The sequence below is a fragment of the Setaria viridis genome, chromosome 5, assembly GCF_005286985.2.
Source record: "Setaria viridis chromosome 5, Setaria_viridis_v4.0, whole genome shotgun sequence".
Taxonomy (NCBI): domain Eukaryota; kingdom Viridiplantae; phylum Streptophyta; class Magnoliopsida; order Poales; family Poaceae; genus Setaria; species Setaria viridis.
In genome coordinates, this window is record NC_048267.2 from 33,619,002 (window position 1) to 33,642,152 (window position 23,151).

The 23,151-nt window shown below is 48.5% G+C and overlaps 1 protein-coding gene across 1 annotated transcript; it reads right to left on the reverse strand.

Annotated features, from left to right (window-relative positions):
• Window positions 1-4,041: 4,041 nt before the first annotated feature.
• On the reverse strand, window positions 4,042-6,082 carry LOC117855195 (UDP-glycosyltransferase 88A1). The gene has a single exon (XM_034737493.2). It carries the CDS (start codon window positions 6,004-6,006, stop codon window positions 4,300-4,302), a length of 1,707 nt encoding a protein of 568 aa, XP_034593384.2. The 5' UTR covers window positions 6,007-6,082; the 3' UTR covers window positions 4,042-4,299.
• Between the last annotated feature and the right edge of the window lie 17,069 nt (window positions 6,083-23,151).

Sequence of the window (23,151 nt, forward strand, 5' to 3'; positions counted from 1 at the left end):
GGTTTAGCAAGTTTTAGCACCCTTTGGATATGCTAAAGAAAATGGGGGTGCTAAACTTTAGCACACACCCTTTAGCATCCCTGTTTAGGAACCCATGTGCTAAAAGGGTGCTAAAGTGAGATGCTAAAGTTTAGCACCCCTTTCCAAACACCCCTACCAATCATTAAGCGAGCCACGATCCAGGAAATGCGATGAACAAAAAAAAAAAGAGGGGTGATTACTGATTACTAGTCGAGCAGCAAAATAAAGGGTCGAATCGCACGCAAATTCTCTCACACATCAAATTTAATCCATTCACCTATCCGATATCGATCCACGACAAAAACATGACAGGAAGCCAATGCACGTCAACAATTCAACAGGATTAATCACCACGCAACAAGGGACAACTCGATCAAAGCAGGAACACGCGATCCAGAATTCGAGATGGGCGTACGCACACGGTCGCGCTCTCTTCCTGCGGAGGCTGCGCTTCGGCGCCATTCGGTTCGATCCGATTGGAGGAGCAGGAGCGCGCGCGGCTAACCGAGAGAGAGAGGGAGAGGGATGCTGCCCTGGCCTTTTGATTTGTTAGAAAGGGACTTGCGACTGCATTAAGGGGCGTTTGGAAGATAGGGGTTAAATTTTAATCCCTATCACATCAGAGGTTTGACCCTAATTAGGAGTATTAAACATAGGCTAATTACAAAACTAATTGCACAATCCTTAGGCTAAATCGCAAGATAAATCTATTAAGCCTAATTAGTCCATGATTTGACAATGTGGTGCTGCAGTAACCATTCGTTAATGATGGATTAATTAGATTCAATAGATTCGTCTCGCGATTTAGCCTAAGGGTTCTGCCATTAGTTTTGTAATTAGCTCATATTTAATCTTCCTAATTAGCATCCGAACATCCGATGTGACAGGACTAAAATGTAGCTCTTCGTATCCAAACGCCTCCTAGTCGCCAATGCCTGTGACCACCAAGGCCGGCCACCGCTCCTGGCAAGTGGCAACCGCCTCTTGCCAGCAAGCAGCAGCTGCGTCCTCGGGCTTGACGGTGCATCATCACATGTTCGCTGACATGTGGGCTCAAGAACCCACGGGCCCACATGTGAGAGAACATGATGTCACGCAATCTCTTTCTCAACCGATTCGCAGTTTCGCACAAGTTGCTCGCCTTGTGCCCCGCGCTCGTGTGCGTCGGCGGCACGGCCGCCCGCTGCAACCCTTGCGCTGTCTGACCCGGCCCCGCCCACCTCCCGCTTCCGCCTGGTAGCCTCACCTCGGATGTATGTTTGGTGCATGATTTGATAATGTGGTGCTACAGTAATTATTCGCTAATGCTGGATTAATTAGGTTTAATAGATTCGTCTCGCGATTTAGCTTAAGGGTTCTGCTATTATTTTGTAATTAGCTCATGTTTAGCATCCGAACATCCAATGTAACAGGACTAAAGTTTAGCCCTGGTATCCAACGCCCCCTAGTCGCCAATGCCTGGGACCACCAAGGCCTGCCACCGCTCCTGCCAGGTGTCGCGCGCTCGCGGCTGCCGCGCTCGACGACCGGACCTTGATCGGCGGCGCAGCAGTCGAGGAAGCGCGTGGCCTTGTGTATCGTGCTCATATTGTGAATAGGACACCTCCAGGCTCCAGCTCGCCGTGGTTGTGCGTGACTGCGTGGTCGGTCGAGAGCCACTCGACAGCGATGGCCATGGCGGAGGGGAGTTGATGTCGTGGTTTTCGTCAAGCACCTCCAGCACCTCCGCGGAGCCTGGCGTCGAGGCTGTCGCGCTATTGACGTTGCTCACCGGTACTGGAGTGGCCCATGTCGAAGGACCGTGCTGAGCAGCTTGGAAAAGTTTCGTGGTTGGGTACTTGGGTGAACGGGTCCCTCGGCGACCTCGGCTTCCAGAGGCCTCCCGTACCGAGCTCAAGCGCCTGAGGCGTCGACCATCGCTAGGGAGGCAGGAGTCCGTCCTCGAACCGAGGATAGTGCGTTCATCAGCCAACGACATCGTGCCCAGCAACATCAACACCTATGTGCCCTCCAACTGATCGACGAAACGATCGATCCCCAACGTCAACACCCGGCGCCTGCAGCCATGAAAGCCTCTGTCGCAGTGCCATCGCCGACCTCGTCGGGGCTCGTGGTTGACATCTTGAGCCTGGCATCTCTCGTGTATGCCAGCCTGCGCGCACACCGGGTGTTCGAGGAATTGCCATCGCGTGCCAACGCCTTACTCAACCGCTGCACCGGATTGATACCGACTGCAACTATTTCCACCATGGAGCCAGGTTTCACCATATTTCTTGTTCTTGGAGAGTTGGAGAGTTGGAGAGTCTGCACCGTGCAACGCGAGCGACATCACGTTGTTTCCCAGAAGGGCTCATTTGGCAGTGGCAACCACTATATCCATGAGTCATTGGTATAGAATCAACAATTTCCATGTGCCCCTTTTCAAGCGCAAGTTGAATCGGGTCTAGCAGCAGACATGGACCATGGTCATCTACTCATCCGAAGATGCCGCATCACAGGGCTAATCTACGAAAAATACAATGGCCGTCGTTCCACATGGTTGGTGGTTCTGTGAACTAGTGTTTCAGTTGGTTCTGGAATCCCCTTTGGTCAGTCGTATCAAGGTCTAAGTAAATTGCATATCTGCTAAAATATGCGGCCACCAATGAGTATTCAGGCTTGATTCTACTTGCAGGTACTGCAATTGATTTGCCTCAGAATTAAGTGCTTTGGTGCTACAATTTTGATTACCCAACAGAACATCGTGCAACGAAAAATGCTGACTAGGGAAGACGACACTATTTGTTCTTCAATGAAAAGGAACGCATTAGTCACTTGTTCTGTGAATGAACGTGCCTCGAATTCATGGGTCGTATCAAAAAAAGAATTACTTCAGGTGGGGTGCAATGCCACTGGCTCACTACTAAGTACTACACCAAGATTAGACCGTGACGTAAGTACTACACCAAGATTAGACCGTGACGTTTCATGCAGCAAAACCAGGTTGTTTTCTACCGGCAAAATAGGCATGCCTCACCTCAGGGTCAAATTCATACCTTAACTTTTAAATAGGTCATTCTAATCCTTCAACTTTTATTTTTATCTAACTCATCTTTATGCTGATGTGGTGCTCCATGCTAGCATTAGACTCACGTAGAAAGTCATTTTTACCTTTGGTTCCTTCTTATCTTTTTACTCTTGCCATGAGACTAATGCTCGGTTGTTTCCAGAGATCTTCTTTATTATAAAAAAAAACAAGCAATTTGATCAAATTATACCTTGGAACCAAAGCTTAATAGAACAAAGAACTAGCTGTGATGAAAACAGAATTTAGTAGCAAGCGATCTCTAGTAGAGGGGACACGGTAGAGAATCATCACTTGACATTTCACAGACCACAAAAAATGATAAGGTACCTGGCAATAATTTTGCTTAATTTGAAAGTTCGGCATGATACATCCGTAGTCCACGTGCCACAACAAATCACATGAAAAATTCAGATTATATATGTACATGGCATCAGTACAAATGTTATATATTTAGCTGGGTCGATCATAAGTCATAGCACTTAACTGAGAACGATGTTCAAACCTACACCAAATTCATCACGTTGTGTGAAAAATGAAGGGAAGAAAGAGCTAAAGGTAAATTTGACTTTTCGCATTAGTCTCATGCTAATTTGGAGCTCAAAATTAGCACAAGGATGAATTTGACTCAAAAATAAGAGTTGAGGGACTAGATTGGCCTATCAAAAAATAAGATTTGAGGGACTAGATTGGCCTATTAGAAAGTTCATGGACGAACTTGACCCTCAAAGCAAAATTGAGGGACCAAGATGACTATTGTGCCTTTTCTGCTCCTGCTTTGTTTTCTCGTCTGAAACGTTTACTTGACTGCAGGGAGTATGCTAACCCTACCAAAAAATATAATTGAAAGATTATCGTCTTTTGGCGGTGGATATCATCGATCTCTGGTGATTTACGCCAATGTACTCCGGAAGCTCTTCTGAGTTTTCTTGCAGAGAGGAAGGTACTCAAGTCACTAACACTAATGACCGATGTTTATTCACTTCCGCATCCAAAACAGAGGAATAGCCATGTCTGCTGCTGCTACACTATTGAGTCTTGACCCCAGAACAAACACACAACGACGCCACAGTGAGTCAGCGACGACCATGTCGTGATGACTGCTGGCCCACCTGCCCTAGTGAACAAGTGTGCGCCAACCCCGGTCGCGTCAACCCATCTCTTCCCCACAGAAGCCGCATCATCTCGCACCTTTGAACTTTACCACGTCAAGGTCAAGCGCGTCTCCACTGGTCGACGAGCGCGGCCAGTGCGGCCTCCGACTCGCCGCCTTCGCGCAGGGCGTCGTGCGCCTGCCGCATGGCCGCGAGCGTGCGCTCCCGGAGCACCCTCCCGCCGTCGGATTCCATGAGCCAGCGCACCTTGGCCGCCACCTCCTCGGCCGCCACGAGCTCCCTCTCGCCGTCGTACCCTTCCACGGCCACGGCCAGCTGCATCTCCTTCTCCAGGAACACCCGGTTCATCCGCTGCTCCGCGTAGAGCGGCCACGCCACCATCGGCACGCCCGCCATCACGGCCTCCAGCACCGAGTTCCAGCCGCAGTGCGTCACGAAACCGCCCACGGCCGCGTGCGCCAGCACGTCCCGCTGCGGCGCCCACGACTTGACGACGAGGCCCCTGCCCTCGGTCCGGGCCAGGAACCCCTCCGGCAGGAGCGCGCCCAGGTCCGGCTCCGGCGGCCTGTCGAACTTCTTCGCCGGGTCGTCGCTGGGCGGGGCGCGGACCACCCACAGGAACCGCTGCCCGCTGGCCTCCAGCCCCGCCGCCACCTCCCTGATCTGCTCCGCGCTGAACCGCCCGATGCTGCCGAAGCAGAGGAACACCACGCTGGCTTTCGGCTGCGCGTCCAGCCACGCCAGGCACTCCTCGCCGCCGTTGCCCAGCACCTCCTCCGACTTGATCAGCGGGCCGATGCAGTGGACGGGCGGCGTCGGGAGTTCTGGCGGCGTGCAGCGGCCAGCGACCACTGCCTCGACGGCGCGCCGCTCGAGCTGGCGGAACGTGTTGACGATGACGCCGTGGGAGCGGCAGAGCTCGGGGCTGGCGTCCAGGAAGCCGTCGTAGGCCGCGTCGTCGCGCTCCATGAGCGGCAGGATGGCGTGCGTCGCCGGGAACGGCGGGACGCCGGGGACGTGCACGAGCTCTTCCCCCATGTCCTTGAAGTTCGCCGTGGTCCGCGCGTGGAGCACCGGGAGGTACAGGAAGAAAGCGAGGACCTCAGCGCCGGAGGTGAAGAAGAAGTATCCCGGCACGCCGAGCTCCCTGGCGACGCCGAGTGCGATGCTGCAGAAGAAGTCGACGATGAGGACCGCCGGGGACGCGGCGGCAAGGAAGTCCCGGAGGTGCGGGTTGGAGACGCGGATGACCTCGAAGGTGAGCGCCTCATGGTGCTTGGTCCGGACGGCGGGCGGGAGGAGCTCGACCTTGGGCAGGCGGTGGAAGGAGATGGACGGGTTGGCCGCGGAGACGCCCGCGAGGAAGGGGCCCGTGGCCCCCGTGTTGTAGGGCGGGTCGATGACGACGATGATGACGGCCAGCCCCCGCGCGCCGAGGATCTTGCCGAGCTCGATCATGGAGACCAGGTGGCCCATCCCCGGCGACGGGTACATCACCACCGGCCGCCGCCCCGTCGCGGCGGCGGTGATCGTTGGTGCCGCTGCGCCGGCGCCCTCCATTTCCTCCCCGAAAGATTGGCGTGTGCTTTGGCGAGTGCGCCCAGGAGTGCTGGACAGCGCGTATCTGCCGACTGCCGTGGGAGCGACCGGGCGAGCGGGGATATCCTGGATTGTTTCATGGCGCTTTACAAGCGTGCGTTTGGTTCCAGGGTACAAGTGTGTTGGAACGGGTTCGATCCATGTGGACCTGCGTTTGGTTGAAAAATGAAGTGGGTTGGATCCGTCCGTGAGAGAAATATTCCCCATGCGGTCGAGTGCGTCCACTCAAAACGAACGGACGCATCCAACCTACTTGGGACACCGTGTTGCTCCGTTTTGTCCGAGCAGGCGCAGGCGTGTGCCTCTGCCTCCGACACGGCGCGAGGTGGCGTGGCGGAGGCCGGCGCGGGGAAGGTCACGTGAGTAGGCCGGCGTGGAGGAGCGGGCGGCATTGGGAAAGGTCAGGAGGTGGCGCTCCATGGTGAGGTCGTGATGGCGGCGCATGGCCATGGGCGGGTGCAGGAACCGCGATTCCCAGTGTTAGGGTCGCCGAGGTCCGGTGCTGTTGGGTCAGGGGCGGAGTAGGGGAGGTGATGAAGTTGTGAGCGGGAGGAATTGAGCTTTGTTGGTGGGGAAGAAAATGGCGAGAGAAAGAAGAAGAGGAGGTCGGGGGCGCTAGTTAAAGAGCTAGAGCACGTGATTGTGGATAGGAGTGCGTCCAGGTGCGCGACGTGGCAGCTCCGGGCCGATCTACGCGGCCATTCGCGATGGGGACGGTCGCTGGAGGTTGACGGCTGCGCGATGTTGTGCTGAAAAGGTCGGGCAACGGGCGTGTGTGAACTGAATCAGTTCGGTGCCTTAGCTGCGAAACTCAACAAGTTCAGCTCGAATTTCCTCCAAATTTTACACTGGCAAGTAACAATTCAGCTAAAACGAGAAGTGTAGCTGGATGATAGGACTATAATTTTTGTAAAAGCTCTATGGTAGATAAGGTGAGGTAAAAAAAGATGATAGATAGCCCTACAGCTAACAGGTAGGACCCGTTGCTAACGGTGATACAATGACATCCATTCTATCCCTTTCAACTTCTTCAACCAAACAAAAGACTGGAACGAATCCATTCCTCTCGTTCAACCTTTCAACTTCTTCAACCAAACAAAAGACTGGAACGAATCCATTCCTCTCGTTCAACCACAAGATAGGTTGAATCCAGTCAAACATAGGTTGAATCCAGTCAAACAAATAGGATGAGCCTAACCGGTTCCAATTATTCCCGTAACCAAACGCTAAAGGCGCGCGCGAGGCCCGACCGCCACGGGGTGGCTGCGACAGGGGTAGCTCTCCTAGATAGAGATAGCTCGTGGGGCCGAGAAAGACATGGCTCGTCCGCGGCCGCTACCTCACCGGATCCATTCGACTGTTTTGCTCTTGCTCGTTACGTTATTTTTTCCGAGTCTCCTGTGTTATATTATATGGTTGCGTTTGCGTGGACAATCTTGCCACAATGGCACGTAGCGTTATGATGGTATGGATTTGCTAGTGGAAGGAAAAGTGAGCAACACACTTCGTCACTCCGCTGGTCCTACATCACGTAGTAGTACAGGAGAAGTAGCACAGACCGAGCCATCAGCCATGGAGTGGAATTACAACATGCCGGCGTATCGATAGCAACCCACATCTTTTTCAACATTAGTGGGAGAGATGCGCGGCGTATGTCATCGATGACATAATGGGATCGCTGCATGTCTGTCCCTCAGCTCCTGTAGTATGCTCGGCTGCTCCCTAGGTTGATTAGGTCCATTCAATCCACCAAGATTAGTGTGGAATCTTGCTTAAAAAACACGAGCTGATCTGTCTCTCTTTAGTTTTTTTAATTTTTACAAAATTGTGCATTCCAACTTTTAAAAATTTAGCAGATTAGATTCAAACATGCCAGATATTGGTTTAGATCTTACTCCCTCCGTCCCAAATTACTATTCATTTTGGTTTTTCTAGATACGTGGATTTTAATATGCATCTAGATATGTACTATGTTTAGATATATGGTAAAAGTTATGTATCTAGAAAAGTTAAAATCAATAGAATTTTGGAACGGAGGAAGTTAAGATCTAAATCAACTATAATATTTTAGGACGGAGGGAGTAAAGATCTAAATCAACTATAAAGCCAGTTACGTAGTATTTACAAACCGAATAGCTCCGGAACCTGAGGATCGCCATAGCAGGTTAGGTTTGGTGGCCATTATGTTGAACCTGGCCGTAGAAAAGATAAATTAAAAGTAAAGCCTTTCTTTGGAAAGGAAAGGTAAAAAGTGCTTTTGTATGGTTGGTGCCTTGGTGTATTATGTCATTGCTTTGTTCATCCAGCAATAAAATCCCACGCAGGGGTGCTGACGTGCATACAGGGCGCGTTTGGCAGCTTGGACTGTCTCAGCCAGACTCGAGCTAATCAGGTGCAGAGATGTCCGACTTTTTTTGTTTTTAGCTTTTTTTCGAAAGATTCTCAAAAAATACGCTTCTGGTGGAACCAATTCCAAAAATGGACCCTTAACTTGGTGCCAAGGTCCATGCATAGCTGCTGGTGTGGATGCCGAAGTGGCGGGGGCTTGGCGCCGTAGGCCTTCACGCCGAGCAATTTACCCCATGTCTCATGGCGTTTCGAACGAAACAAGTATAATTATTCCGAGGAGTGTGCAACAAACTACGCTCTAGTTCAACTGGTTATGACGATGGGCTTCTTATCCCAAAGACTCGGAATAATTATACTTGTTTCGTAACCAGTTGAACTAGAGCGTAGTTTGTTGCACACTCCTCGGAATAATTATACTTGTTTCGTTCGAAACGCCAGGAGGCATGGGGTAAATTGCTCGGTGCCAAGGCCTACGGCGCCAAGCTTGGCGCCAAGGCCCCACCACGTCGGCATCCGTGTCAGCAGCTGCGCATGGACCTTGGGGCCAGGATGGCTGGCGCCAAGACGTGTAAGCTTGGCGCCATCCAAGCTAAGGGTCCATTTTTGGAATTGGTTCCGCCAGGGACGTATTTGTGAAATCTTTCGAAAAAGGGCTAAAAAACAAAAAAGTCAGTAGAGATGTTGATTGACAAATCTGCAACCTATGGTACTGGCTACGTTGAGATTGTATTTGTCAGACTGCAAATGGGTGGGCATACCTTGTCAATGGTGGACTTACTACCGCTCGCCCGTGCCACCGAGGCCACGCTCGCCCTGCGTCGCGTTGCCTGCCCCCGGCTGCGGCAGCTCGCTCCCGCCACTCCGCCCACACCCGCCGCTCCATCTCCTCGAGCTTCATGCGGGCCTCAGGCTGGAGCTGCGTGTTGGACGTCTCGCCAGCCATGGCGGTCGCGAGGCGCTCAAGGTCACGCACGGCGCAGCGCTGCACGAGGGACGCGGGGCATGTTCGCTTCAGCTTATTCAGCCGGCTTATCAGCCACCAAACAGTGTTTTCCTCTCACAACAAATCAGCCGTTTCAGCTTTTCAGCCGACTTATAAGCTGAAGTGAACAGGCTCGCGGTCGTCCTCCGTCACCCCCACCCTTCACGGAGTGAACAGGCTCGCGGTCGTCCTCCGTCACCCCCACCCTTCACGGCGCCACCACGTCGACCTCGACTCCAAGCTTGCTTGCAGCCCCATCCTGGAAATCCTCTCGTTCACTTTAAGCAGGTATGCCAAAAGCTTCTGCCTCCGTAGCAATAGCCTCTGGTGCTCCTCTAAAGCAATTTGATTCGATCTACGTGCGCTAAATGACTTGAGAATTCATGGTCAGCATTCCATTGCAGGTCGAGACAAAAGGCGAGCTCAAATTCCACTATCCCCAGCATCAAAATGAATTTCGGCATCTTCAGGGATGTAAATTTGTTTTCTAGCTTCCACGGATGCTTTCCATAGTGGACAGGAGGGCCGCGGGTGCTAGCGAGGGAGGAGGGGGTCACGAACGCTGGTCACGGGGATGGGTCCTCCACGCTCCGTTGCGGACCCTTGGGCGCCTCCGCGCTTCGCCACGCGCCGCCGCACGCCTCCGCTCGCCCAGCGCCTCTAAGCTCCACCGCGGCCCTTGCACCTCCGAGCTCCGTCGCAGGCCTCGCACCTCGAGCGCTGCCACAGTCCCCGCATGCCGATCACCGCTACGGCCTCCGCACGTTGAGTGAGGTAAAAACAAGCGACCGGTGGTCATCGCAACCAATGATTCGAACCTGCATCGCGTGGAACGATCGATTTTAGCGTTCCTGCACCACACCGCGTGAAACGAGCGTTCCAGCGGTGCAGGTTGGTAGCCCTCTTTTGCACCTCGTTAGCCTGCTCCCTTTTGCACCTCGTCAGCCTGGCCCATGACCTCATCCACTCTACCAATCAGGCCAACTTGCACCTCTCGGGCCTGGCCACCCTACCAATCGCCCGTTTCCGGCTTTCCCAAGAGCCTTTGACACGTAACACGTGGCCTTGTGGGCAGGGCACGACATAAAGAGATGGGCCAGTTCAATAAAAAAATTTACGAGTAGGCCAGTTGAACAAGGATAGTTCAAACATTTGTACCGTTACTAAGATAGTTTTTTTAGGATTTAACATGGATAGATTTATTTTTAGAAAGAAAAACCATGGCTAGATTAAGCTGATGACGAAACGATCTCGTGAAAACAAAAGGGAAACATGGTCGGGTTTGGGGGGTTTCTTTTATTTTTCCTCGTATTTCTTTGAGTGGACTAACGTGGATGGGTGAGCAGTAAAATAAATTTGAATTTAAAGAGCCGAAAAAAAACAAAAAAAATGTCACCACCACGCCATGAACTTGCGGCCTTGCGGGCCTTGTTAGACGGGTAAATGAAGAAAGCCCGACGTTTGAAAGCACGCCATCTGGGCTCAGCCCAACAAAAAGCACGGCCCAATATATAGGGGAGAAATATTGGTGAGCATTGAGCAATAATGGAGTTGGCCTGAACCCTGAACCCAGAGGAGCTTTCGATACAAAGAAAGCAACTGGAGCTTCTCTTCAACCAAAAAGTAATGGGAAATATACCACCAATATATGCTCAAATATATCAACTAAATGTATCCACAGAAACAGTAGCATGAGTAGAATGACGCGATGCACTCAGACATAAGTGCAGAAGATACTTGAAAACTGTAGAGATATACAGAAGCATGCTGAATGGTTACCTACTGATATGCCACGATAAGGCTAGAAGAAAGATCACATCGAATTTCTCTGAACTCAGCAACCTTCGTGTCCCAGATGTGTACTCCATTTCATCATCAGTATCAACAGAGTGCGCAAGATCGATAAGCAAACGCCGAACTTTACAAACAGCGATCAAACGAGATCACATTTGCCATGGTTTACTTCCTCTATGCTACATTACCTTTGGACGGCGTATATCTGGAGCAAAGGTGCAACAAGAGTACAAGACGATGAGCAGATGAACTTGACGAAACCGTGATCAAGCGAAGACAACACTTGTCAGGTCCCTGCACTACTTCTTCCCTAGGCCAAATTACCCAGCACGGGGACCCGGAAGAGGAAGCACAGCACCAGGGCGGAGATCTGTTGGAGATGCCCAAGAGGACCTGGCTCAATAAGGATGTGCTGGCCCATTATGCAAGGGTTATAAATGCCAATCAAGTGATTAACCCTAATGGCCAATCCACCCTGCCGCACAGCCTCCTGCCGCACGCACATGCAGTTTTTCCTCCCGGATCAGGTTGATCGCGGGGATCTCCGAGTACGTGCCATGAAGTGCTAGCCTACTCCGGTTCATCGTCCCATCCTGTACACGTGGACTGCTGTAGAAGTGTCGCTAGGTTGCGCTCTTCGTCAAATCGTACGACTACTTCCTCGACGCCGATCGGATCGATTACTCACGCTTTATCAAGATTTTCGCTGTGACGCGCGAGAAGCGAAGGTATAATCTATGACCATCTACTCGCAAGTGGTCCTGTTTACGCGGTTATATTTTTGTGTGCTAGCGAGTCGCATACCGCGTTTACTGATAGTGGTATCAGAGTTGTGCTTGTGCTGTTTTTTATCTAATTAAAATTTTTGCATGGTTGGTTGTACATCAAATCGTTTTGGCGAATAGCGTTACGCGCGAATTGGATTGTTTTACTTCGTTCTTGCTTCCTTATTATGTGACTGGCTAACTAGCCGTCTTTATGATGACGTGCGAGCGTCACGCGGCTGACCACGAGGTTGTGAGTTCATGTAGCGAAACAATCGATACGCGGCTGAATGGCTAGTCGACTATAACGTCATGTCTGTTAGCCTGCTGGCAGCATGCGAAAAATCCGTTTTATTCGTTATCAGCTGACGAGACCATATCGTGTTTTAAATAAAAAAAGGGATGCATTGCATCGTTCGTAGAAATGCCTAACTCGTTTTTGCAGAGAATGATGTGATGGTATAGCCTCAAAATCATATGATGATCTGTGTGTAATAAATTCATGTGGCTTGCGTGTCACAAATTATTACAGCCGGGTTGAGGCTATTCATTTTCGACATGCGTGCCACTCCTGTGATGTAATTTATAATTTTAATTTAGCTACTAGCGTGTATTAGCTGAATTAGATTATGTAATTCATCGACACGAGCGAAGTGACTCGGCGACCGTCGTACATTGGAGAAGGCGCCCAAGATGCGATGTCTCGGTGTAGGCGTGCACACTAGCGGTTGTCGACATGTACTGATTTTCATTAGACGAAGAAAGGCCATAGTATCACAATAATTTGATTATTTGTGATGATTATTATTATGCACTATCTGTGATGAGCATGATAAATCCCTCACGAATGATGAATCCCTCATGAAAAATTAAGATTTTATGCCCTTCCAAAAGCTGCATCTTTGGGGTTTTGTTAGTAGGTGATGGGTTTGCCAAAGCAGGGTGTCATCTTCTACCTTGATTCATTAGGTGGTGTCGGACACAACACAACAGCATAGTGTTGGTTTGCTTGACAGAGCTATCAAGTCGGACTTGGGCTTTGGGGCATAAGTGTTGGGAGCCTAGACATATGATGTCGCCCAACAAACGAGAGTAGCATTGGATGTGACTGGCAAGTGTTGCCTACCTTGTTCACTATGATGCTACCGGTGATGCCAAAGCTCACTAGTATCACAGGGAACGTTGGATCTCGTCCTGCTATGCAACGCCGGGGACGTTCGCACAACATGGCAGGAATTCTTTTATTAAAAGTGTTAATAAAACAAGTGCTAACTGTTGCATATCTTACTATTGTAGAAAATATCAAGTGCATCAAATTTCAATCTGCAATCGATCCTAGATAAAAAAAAAAGCTAAATGGAACAAACTTTGTTGATTGGAATCGGAACCTGAGAATTGTTCTCAGACAACAGAGAAAAGAGTACGTTCTTGATACGCCTTAACCAGAAGAGCCTCAGAATGTCGCGCACACCACTAGTGCATATCATGCTTATGTGAAGCATACTGATGATGCAGTGGATGTGCAGTGCCTGATGCTTGCTTGCATGAACTCTAAGCTGTAGAAGCAATTTGAGAGCACTAACTCGTACGATATAATCATGGGGTTACGTGGTATGTTAAAAAACCAGGCAAGGGTTGATAGATTTAATACCTCAAAGGTCCTGTTTGGTTGCAAGCTTGCTGAAGGTGCTCCAGTCAGCCCTCAATGCGATTAAGATGATTGGGTACATTGAGAGCTTGCAGAGACTGGGTTTTCCCTTCGATGACGATCTCACCACCGATGTGATACTGCAGTCCCTGCCTACTAGCTTTGAGCCATTAATCCTGAATTATCACATGAATGGTTTGAAAAAATCGCTGACTGAGTTGCATGGGATGCTAAAGACGGTAGAGGCGAGTCTTAGAAAGACTCCTGGTCATGTGATGACAGTCTAGAAGGGTAAGAAGCGTAAGCGCCCAGCGAAGGCTAAGAAACCTGCCGAAAGTGAGACTTCCCGGCAGGTGTCCAAGGCCAAAAAGAAAGTTGGTGCCTCTCCTGACGATGCTTGCTTTCACTGTGGTGTAAAGGGGAATTGGTCGAGGAATTGCAAGAAGTACTTGGAAGATAAAAGGAAGAAAGGAGGTGCAACCTCCGCTCAAGCTATTAATGTTATTGAAATTAATCATGCTACGTGTTCTAATAATGCATGGGTATTTGATACTGGTGCAATGATTCACACTTGCAAATCGTTGCAGGGGTTGAAAATAATTAGACGCTTTGCGAGAGACGAAGTAGATTTGCTCGTCGGGAATGGAGCAAAGGTTGTTGCGTTGGCCGTCAGCACTTATCCATTGTCATTGCCTTTTGGATTAGTGCTAGAACTCAATAAATGTTATTTTGTTCCTGCATTGAATAAGAACATCATTTCCTCATCATGTTTAGAGGATTATGGTTATGAATTCATAATAAAGAACAAGTGTTGTTCCACTTTTATGAATGGCATGTACTATGGGAGACGTCCCATTGTGAATAGGCTTTACATTCTTGATCTAGAAGATGCAGAAATCAATAGCATTAGTACTAAAAGAACTCGCGTACATAACTCAAATCCTACTTACTTGTGGCATTGTCGTTTAGGCTATATAGGCGAGAAACGCATAGAGAGGCTCCATAAACATAGTCTTCTCGATCCTTTTGATTTTGAATCAATTGAGACATGCGAGTCATGCCTACTTGGAAAAATGACTAAAACTCCCTTTGTTGGAAAAAGTGAGAGAGCAAGCGAGTTATTCAGCCTAGTACATACATATGTATGTGGTCCAATGAACTCGGTCACAAGAGGTGGTTTCAGTACTTTATTACCTTTATTGATGACTTGAGTATATATGGATATATCTATTTGATGAGGAATAAGGTAAAATCCTTTGAAAAGTTCAAAGAATTTCAAAATGAAGTACAGAATCATACCGGCAAGACAATTAAATTCCTACAATCAGATCATGGTGGAGAATATTTGAGCCATGAGTTTAGCGATCATCTGAAGAGTTGCGAAATTGTTCCACAACTGAATCTACCAGGAACACCGCAGTGGAACGGTGTGTCCGAGCGGAGGAATCGAATCTTGTTGGACATGGTGAGATCTATGATGAGTCAAGCTGATCTTCTATTTTATTTTTGAGGCTATGCACTAGAGACTGCCGCGTTCACACTAAACCGTGTGCCATCTAAATGGGCTAGGAAGCGTTCCAGTTTGTCGTTCTTGAAGATTTGGGGCTGCGAAGCCTACGTGAAGCATTTGACGCCCACTAAACTCGAGCCCAGATCTGATAAATGTGTCTTTGTGAGGTATCCTAGGGAAACCAAAGGATACTATTTTTATAACTGTCAAGAGAACAAAGTGTTTGTTGCTTGAAACGCTGTCTTTCTTGAGAAAGAGTTTCTCTCGAAAGAAATTAGTGGGAGCATAGTGCAACTTGAAGAAGTTCAAGAAACATAAGAAAATGTTTCTGTTCCCATTGATGAGGTGCAGCATGATGAATCAGCGATGGTCGTTGACCAACATGATGAACCTCAACCACGAAGATCAATACGGGCACGTCGCGCACCTGATAAGCACACACTACTGATTACAGGCAGCAGGACATCTTATTGTTGGACAATGAGGAGCCTAAAACATACACAGAAGCATTGATGGGACCAGAGTCTGAGAGATGGCTTTATGCCATGCGATCCGACATGGAGTCCATGAGAGAGAATCAGGTTTGGAACCTGGTTGATCTACCCAATGGCGTGAGAGCCATTGAGTGTAAATGGATTTTCAAGAAAAAGATAGATGCTGATGGAAAGGTTCACATCTATAAGGCACGACTGGTAGCGAAAGGTTTTCATCAAATTCAAGGTGTTGACTATGATGAGACATTTTCGCCCGTCGCCATGCTGAAGTCTATTCGGATCCTTCTAACGATTGCCACATATTATGACTATAAGATTTGGCAAATGGACGTCAAAATGGCTTTCCTTAATGGAAGCCTAAGTGAGGATGTGGACATGACACAGCCTAAAAGTTTTGTCGATCAGCAAAATGCGAGAAAAGTGTGTAGACTTAGGAAGTCTATAGACGGGCTAAAGCAAGCATCCCGAAGCTAGAATCTTCATTTTGACGAGGTAGTCAAATCATTTGGCTTCTCACAGAATAAAGAATAGGCATGTGTTTACAAGAAAGCTAGTGGGAGCGCACTCGTGTTTCTAATCTTGTATGTGGATGACATAATATTAATTGGGAATGACATTCCGCTTATGGAGGATGTCAAGACCTCATTGAGAAACAGTTTCTCTATGAAGGATCTTGGAGAAGCAGCCTACATATTGGGCATAAAGATCTATAGAGATAGGTCTAAATGCTTAATTGGATTAAGCCAGAGCATGTACCTTGACAAGGTGTTGAATAGGTTCAACATGAATGATTCCAAGAAAGGATTCATACCTATGTCACATGGTGTAACCTTGAGCAAGCCTCAGTGTGTGTCATCGCCTGATGAGCAAGAAAGGATGAGTTGGGTGTCATACGCTTCGGCTACTGGCTCAATCATGTATGCCATGTTGTGCACGCGCCCAGACATTTCGTATGCTATAAGTGTTTCAAGCAGGTACCAATCCAACCTGGGTGATGGTCACTAGGTTGCAGTAAAAAATGTCCGTAAGTACTTTTGAAGAACTAAGGATATGTTCCTAGTCTATGGAGGTTCGGAGGAGCTCATTGTAAATGGTTACACTGATGCTAGCTCCAAAACTGACCAGGACGGTAGCAAATCTCAATCAGGATATGTCTTCTGCCTCAATGGTGGGGCAGTGAGCTGGAAAAGTTTCAAGCAAGAGACAGTTGCAGATTTGACAACAGAAGCTGAGTATATTGCAGCTTTGGAAGCTGCAAAGGAAGTTGTATGGATCAGAAAATTTATTTCTGAGTTGGGCGTGGTCCCTAGTTGCTCCAGTCCAATAGACCTCTATTGTGACAATAGTGGTGCTATTGCACAGGCAAAGGAGCCTAGGTCGCACCAGAAGTCCAAACACATACTACGACGATATCATCTGATTCGATAAATCATCGATCGAGGAGATGTGAAGATATGCAAGGTGCACACCGACCTGAACATTGCAGATCCATTGACTAAGCCACTCCCACAAGCAAAGCATGAGATGCATACGAAGTCAATGGGCATGAGATGCTGGCATAACTGACTAGCACTAGTGGGAGGCTTATGATGATGTATTCCATAAAGGTAGTCATAAGATGATGACATCATGTAAATGTTTGTAATCTGCATTTTTCAGTTATATGTTCCCAGACTTTGTCATTATACATGATTAGCAAATACGTGATTCGTTAGTAAAACTCCATGACACAATATTGACATTGTACAAAAAATGATCCCCAGTTTCCATCCGTAATGCGGGTCTGTGACATAGAGATAAGCTGGTACATGTGTTGGGTGGATGATCTTGTTTCATAAGTCATGACAATATGGGATATTGCGCCAACAATGTAGGCACATGTTAGGAACACAGTGCCGGATAGACCCACTACGAGACACCACGAATACACTGCTATCAGTGAGTCTCGTAATGATACGCATATTACATCCTCTGACCTGAGATCGGTGTAGAGTCCCGGATTGTGGAGCATCACATTTTGAGGTTGGTAAATGCTATTCCATAACTAGGTAGTTATAAAAACAACTTTCTGATATGGTTAAAGCAAGTCGCAGGGTGTACCGAGTCAAGAAGGAATCTGCCCCTCCCATTTCAGGGAGAGACTCCTCTGGGCCCTCTCGATGTGATGAACTGAAAGCGCATGGCCATGCCTCGACTAAAGGTTAGTCGATCAGAAAAGTTCTTCACTGAGCAAGAAATGGCTAAGAATAAGGGTAGCACTTCACTCGCCTTATACTTGGCTAGGTGTCGTGTGGCAGAAGGATATAATATTGGGGAGTGTTAAAGGTTATGCAAGATATGATCTTCGTGAACCTTCGGAAGTCAGTACACCTTGCTAGAGGCCAATGCTAACTATTGATTGGAAATGGTTTCCGAGTCATGTCCGTTGGCTGCATGAACCTACGGGACCACACACTTAAGGGATTGGAACACATGGATACTTGCATAATTAACTCTTGTGTAAGTGGGAGACAGTTGGAGATGCCCAAGAGGGCCTAGCCCAATAAGGATGTGCTGGCCCATTATGCAAGGGTTATAAATGCTAATCAGGTGATTAACCCTAATGGCCAATCCACCCTACCGCACAGCCTCCAACTGCAAGCCAGGCTCCTGCCGCACGCCTTCTAGTGCACCGCCGCCGCACGCACTTGCAGTCTTCCCTCCCGGATCAAAGGTTGATCGTGGGGATCTCCGAGTACATGCCGTGGAGTGCTAGCACGCTTCGGTTCATCGTCCCATCCTGTACGTGTGGACTGTCGTAGAGGTGTCACTAGGTTGCGCACTTCGTCAGATCGTACGACTACTTTCTCGACGTCAATCGGATCGACTACTCATGCTTCATCAAGACTTCCGTTGTGATGCGCGAGAAGTGAAGGTATAATCTATGATCATCTACTCACAAGTGATCCTATTTATGCGGTTATATTCTTGTGCGCTAGTGAGTAGCGTACCGCGTTTACTGATAAGATCCTCAACAGGCTCGCGGACCCTGGCACCACGACACCCCCCAACGCGGCGTACGCAAGCGCGTAGGCGGCAGCAACCGTGACGAGCACACCGGGGAGGAGGTGGACGCGGGTGATGGCGAAGGCAGCAGCTCGGAAGAGGAGGAGGAACGCGTGGGCTTGGACCAGAATCCGGTCTTTCCGGTGGCAGCGCTCCATGGGGATCGCGATCCCCAGGTAGTCGTCCGCGGTCGCGGCCACCTCAGGATCCTCCACCTCGAACCACACCACCGCCTCCCTTCCTCTTGCATGTCCTGCACGATGTCGGCCGTGACCTGTGCGAATTTCGTCGTGAGCGCGGCCACCAGCTCTGCCATCTCCTCCTCATCGGGCTCCTCCGCCGGTAGCATGGGTGTCTTCTGCTCCTCCTCCGACTTCGACTCCGACAACAGTGGCGCATGGCGGGCGGCGGTAGACAAGTGAGCGAACATCGCCTCGGTGAGGCGCCGGCTGCCCTGCGCGAGCTGGGGCACCGCATCAGCGTAGATTGCGCTGTTCTCAACGATCTGGGTGCGGATGAGGTCAAGGTGGCGCTGCACGGCGTTGACGTTAGCAAGGGTGACGTTGAGGTTGTTCACCACCGCCGCGATGACGGGTCCCGACGGAGGATTCGGTTCGCCATTGGAGCGGGCGGTTCTCGGTGTTGGGGGGCTTTGGTGGGTTTTGGAACTGGAAAAGTAGTACGAAAGGTTGGAGACGGAGATTGGGATCGTGGGGCACTGGGGCCGCCTGGATATCGGCGAACTGGTACTACCTGGCAATGTGGGCATGTGGCATGACTTGGAAATGGAAGAGACGTAAGATTAGCTACAGTAATTGTGTCATACTATACCCCGACCAATTAATGACTGATTTACAAGGAGGTGACCTTCTCAAAGTCCCGTGCACTTGCTGCAAAATTCAGGACCTAAATGATCAATTGGAGCCAAGGAGGCAAGGAACATAGCAAATACATATTGCGACGTGCCCGATATGTCCCCGAAACTCAAAAGTCTTGATGCACCAAAATAAAATTTTAAAATGTTAACCATTCAGCATTAGTTACTGAAATACCGCACCATAACAAACAAGCAAAAAACAAGAACATCATGGCATTCAGTTGTGCCATACTGCCATGCGCATCGCCAAAGCTTACATTACACAACGAAACACATAACCCGCCACGATATTAACATCACACAACAAAACACACAATCACCACGATATTATAACACGAGAACTCAAAAAAAACAGCAACCAGACATAGACATGAGCGCCGAACAGTACCCAGGTTCATGAACCATGAACCCAACAATCTCAGTGGATCCATCTCCAAAAAGGAAAAAAAAAATCAGTGGATCGTACAAGGATTATTTCATTTTACCATCTGTATACAAAGTGCGCAAAACTAAGATGTGCAAATTTAATGAGCTTAACAAACAGTACTAATCAACGAGATCACATTTCACAAAGCCTCACTCGCGTTACTTCCCCAAAGCTACATCAACTTTTACGGAGCACATACGCCAGCAATTACAACCAATGTCTATATCAGCATATCAGCAAAAAATGATCGAACTTCACAAGCAACGATCAGTTAAAGACAATTACCCTTTCCTAAGCCACATTACTCACCACCACCAAGACGGGCACTAGCAGGCAAGAACAACGGCCGGTCGAATCGGATGCGCCGGGCCATCAACCCAAAAACCCGAAGAGGAAAACCAGCAGGAGGACGGCGATCCTGACGAGACTCGCGGGCCCCGGCGTCACGGCGCCGCCCGAGGCGGCGTAGGCGAGCGCGTAGGCCGCGGCGGCCGTCGCGAGCACGCCGGGGATGAGCGGGGCGCGGGACCAGGCGTAGGCGGCGGCACGGAGCAAGATGAGGAACCCCAAGGCCTGGACCAGGACCGCTTGGAGCCGCAGTGCGCGCTCGATGCGGTCCTTGAGCTCCGCGTACGCGGCCGCGCGCGCGGCCAGCTCCGGGCTGCCCACCACCGCCACGTCCTCCGTGCCCAGCTCGGAGGCGGCCTCGAGCAGCGCCGCAGCGTAGCGCTCGCGGGCGACCGCGAGCTGGGCCGCCGCCTCGTTGTGGAGGGCGGCGTTCCGGTGGATGTCGGCGCGGACGAGGTCGATGAAGCGCTGCACGGCCTCGATGGCGTCGGCGTCGGCGAGGCGGCCGCTGAAAACTTCGATCACCGCCACGACGATGGGGTTCTCGAAGATGTCCTCCATTGGAGTGGCCGAGTGGGCTCCGCGCTCGGCTTGGATTGGAGGTGGCCTTGGGGTGGGGGGCTGAGGGGGTTTTCGTGGGGTTTTGTACTGGAAATGCTGTAGGAACGTTGGAGAAGCTGTGGCAGTAGGGCCAGAATGTCAGAGAATCAGAATTGTACCAGCTAGGCAGGCATGACTTGAGCGGAAAGTTAGATTAGCAAGGGTAATTTGATAGCGGCTGAGTTAGTGCAGCGGCTAGTGGCTGAATTACAAGAAGGTGATAGTCTCGGATCGTACTCGGCTACTCGCTGTCACCAAAAGAACCCCGTCTGATGTAGAACTTGTAATTTCGGCTGGGAAAGTAATCTGTTGGAGCCAAATATGTAATGCCGCAATTGCACATTGCATGGACATCAAATGGAGAAAGACCACGAGCCCACGACACTCCGAGATATACTGTATCCTGTGAAAAAGTGTATCAGCCTGACCTGCCACGACTGATGCCGTCCCGAGCATCACTGCCCACGCAGCCAGCCTCGCAACAGTCCATTCTAGTTATGAAGTATTTTGATCACATTCACATCAAACTTTGGCCCACCACTAGTTGCACACGAACAAACATTTCTCAACCATGAAGAATTTTTTTATTTTTTATTTTAGTATTTTGCAAAAATATATGGTCTAACAAAAAAAATTGCAAATCTATACTATAACAGCGGAGGGTGTGTTGTAGCAAGTTACCGCGACGGTAACTTCCTCCTCTGGACAGTACACTTTAAAAAAATCATAACTAATTCATATAAACTCGGATGGAGATAAACTTTATATGAAAACTATAGATCTTGACGAGATCTACAACTTTGTCGTTCAAAAAACATCTCCATCCGAGTTCATATGAATTAGTTATAACTTTTTAAATGTATGCTGCCTAGTTTCAGATCTTAAATTTGAATTTTAGATCTGAAACTTGTATCAATTATTTGAGCACTAAGATGACACCAAATAAAAAAAGTTTGAACTATAACTTTATAAATCTCGTCGAGATCTACAATTTTCATATAAAATTATCTCCATCCGAGTTCATATAAATTAGTTATGATTTTTTGAAATCCATCCGAATTCATATGAATTAGTTATGATTTTTTGAAAGTGTACCGCCAAGAGAAGGAAAGTGCTACTCCTTCTGCCGATTCCCGTCCTCCTTCATTTCACCGCGGTACAGGTATAGATTTGCAACAAACTATGCTCCTTCCCTATTCCAAACCGCGGTACATGTATAGATTTGCAATTTTTTTGTTGGACCATATATTTTTGCAAAATATTAAAATAAAAAATTCCGCAAAGGTCACCAGGTTCAGAAGAGGCGATAAAACCAACAAGTACTACTGTTTAGATAAAACCAACAAGTACGGACTGTAAAGAAATGGATCATAATAAGCAGAAATGGATCTAAATTTTTGACACCTCCTTAACCCTGTGTAGAAGGTTCACAAAATCCACTCACTTGTTAGATCAATGATGGCAAAACATACTGCACGGTTGTCTCGAGCATCGAATGTGATGTGGACAGAGAACAGCAATGGAAACCACACAAATTATGGACCCACCAAAGAGGAAACCAATCTATAGCTGTCAACCGCAACTTCCTCGTCAAATATGTTGCTCGCAAAATCAAAGAACAATAAAGCTAATACCTCTTAAAACATGAGCCTACGAAAACAATAGCACCCAAACTAAATATTTCCAAAAGGAAATAGCGCCTATTGCCAACATCATCTTATTATTCGAGATATGGTTTTAGCTGTCAGCTTGCACAGGCCAAAAGAACATACAAGGCATACACATTGCTCAGACATAAACTTTCCACACAATATACCACATGATGTAAGTATCACATTGTAGTTACGGGGTGAATTCACCGCAACTCTGCCCCAACTATGAATAAGTATCATAAAATTCACCAAGTCTGCCCCAACCACGAATAAGTATCATAAAATGCTTCTGCACACTAGGGCAGTAATGAATTGCATCACAAGTAAAAGTTTGACGTCATGTCAACAACAGATTAAAAGGGGACAAAATCACCAAACCATGAAGCAATTCCGTGCATAAGCACGTTCATCTACAAACCACAAACAAATAGAGCGAAAACAGAGCCGAAGCAATAACTTAAATGAGAAGATGACCATTTCCTCAGTCAACAATGCATCCCAAACATTTTAGCGTCGCCACCAGAATCACAAAGAATGATACTAGTGAAGGAACGAAATGTAATCGAACATCAGATCCCTAAAAGAATACAAAAAAATATGCTGCATTTTGTTAGTCGCATAATTAGTCGCATCATTTCATTCTTCATAGATGCTGATTCCAAATGGATGAAAAGATTATGACCTCACTTAAAACCACATTAAAAGAACACCATGAGTGTAAAATGGTATTTGTTATAGATTGAACTGGCCAAAAAGAATGAAAATACGCTGCATTTTCGCCCACTTAACCATTTTCACCCATGCCAAATACTCTCTAAATAATGAAACTGTGTCTATGCAGAGGAACGAGTGATGAAACATA

Coding starts and splice junctions, on each gene's coding strand:
- LOC117855195 (XM_034737493.2), bottom strand. CDS start 6,006: ATGGGGAATATTTCTCTCACGGACGGATCCAACCCACTTCATTTTTCA.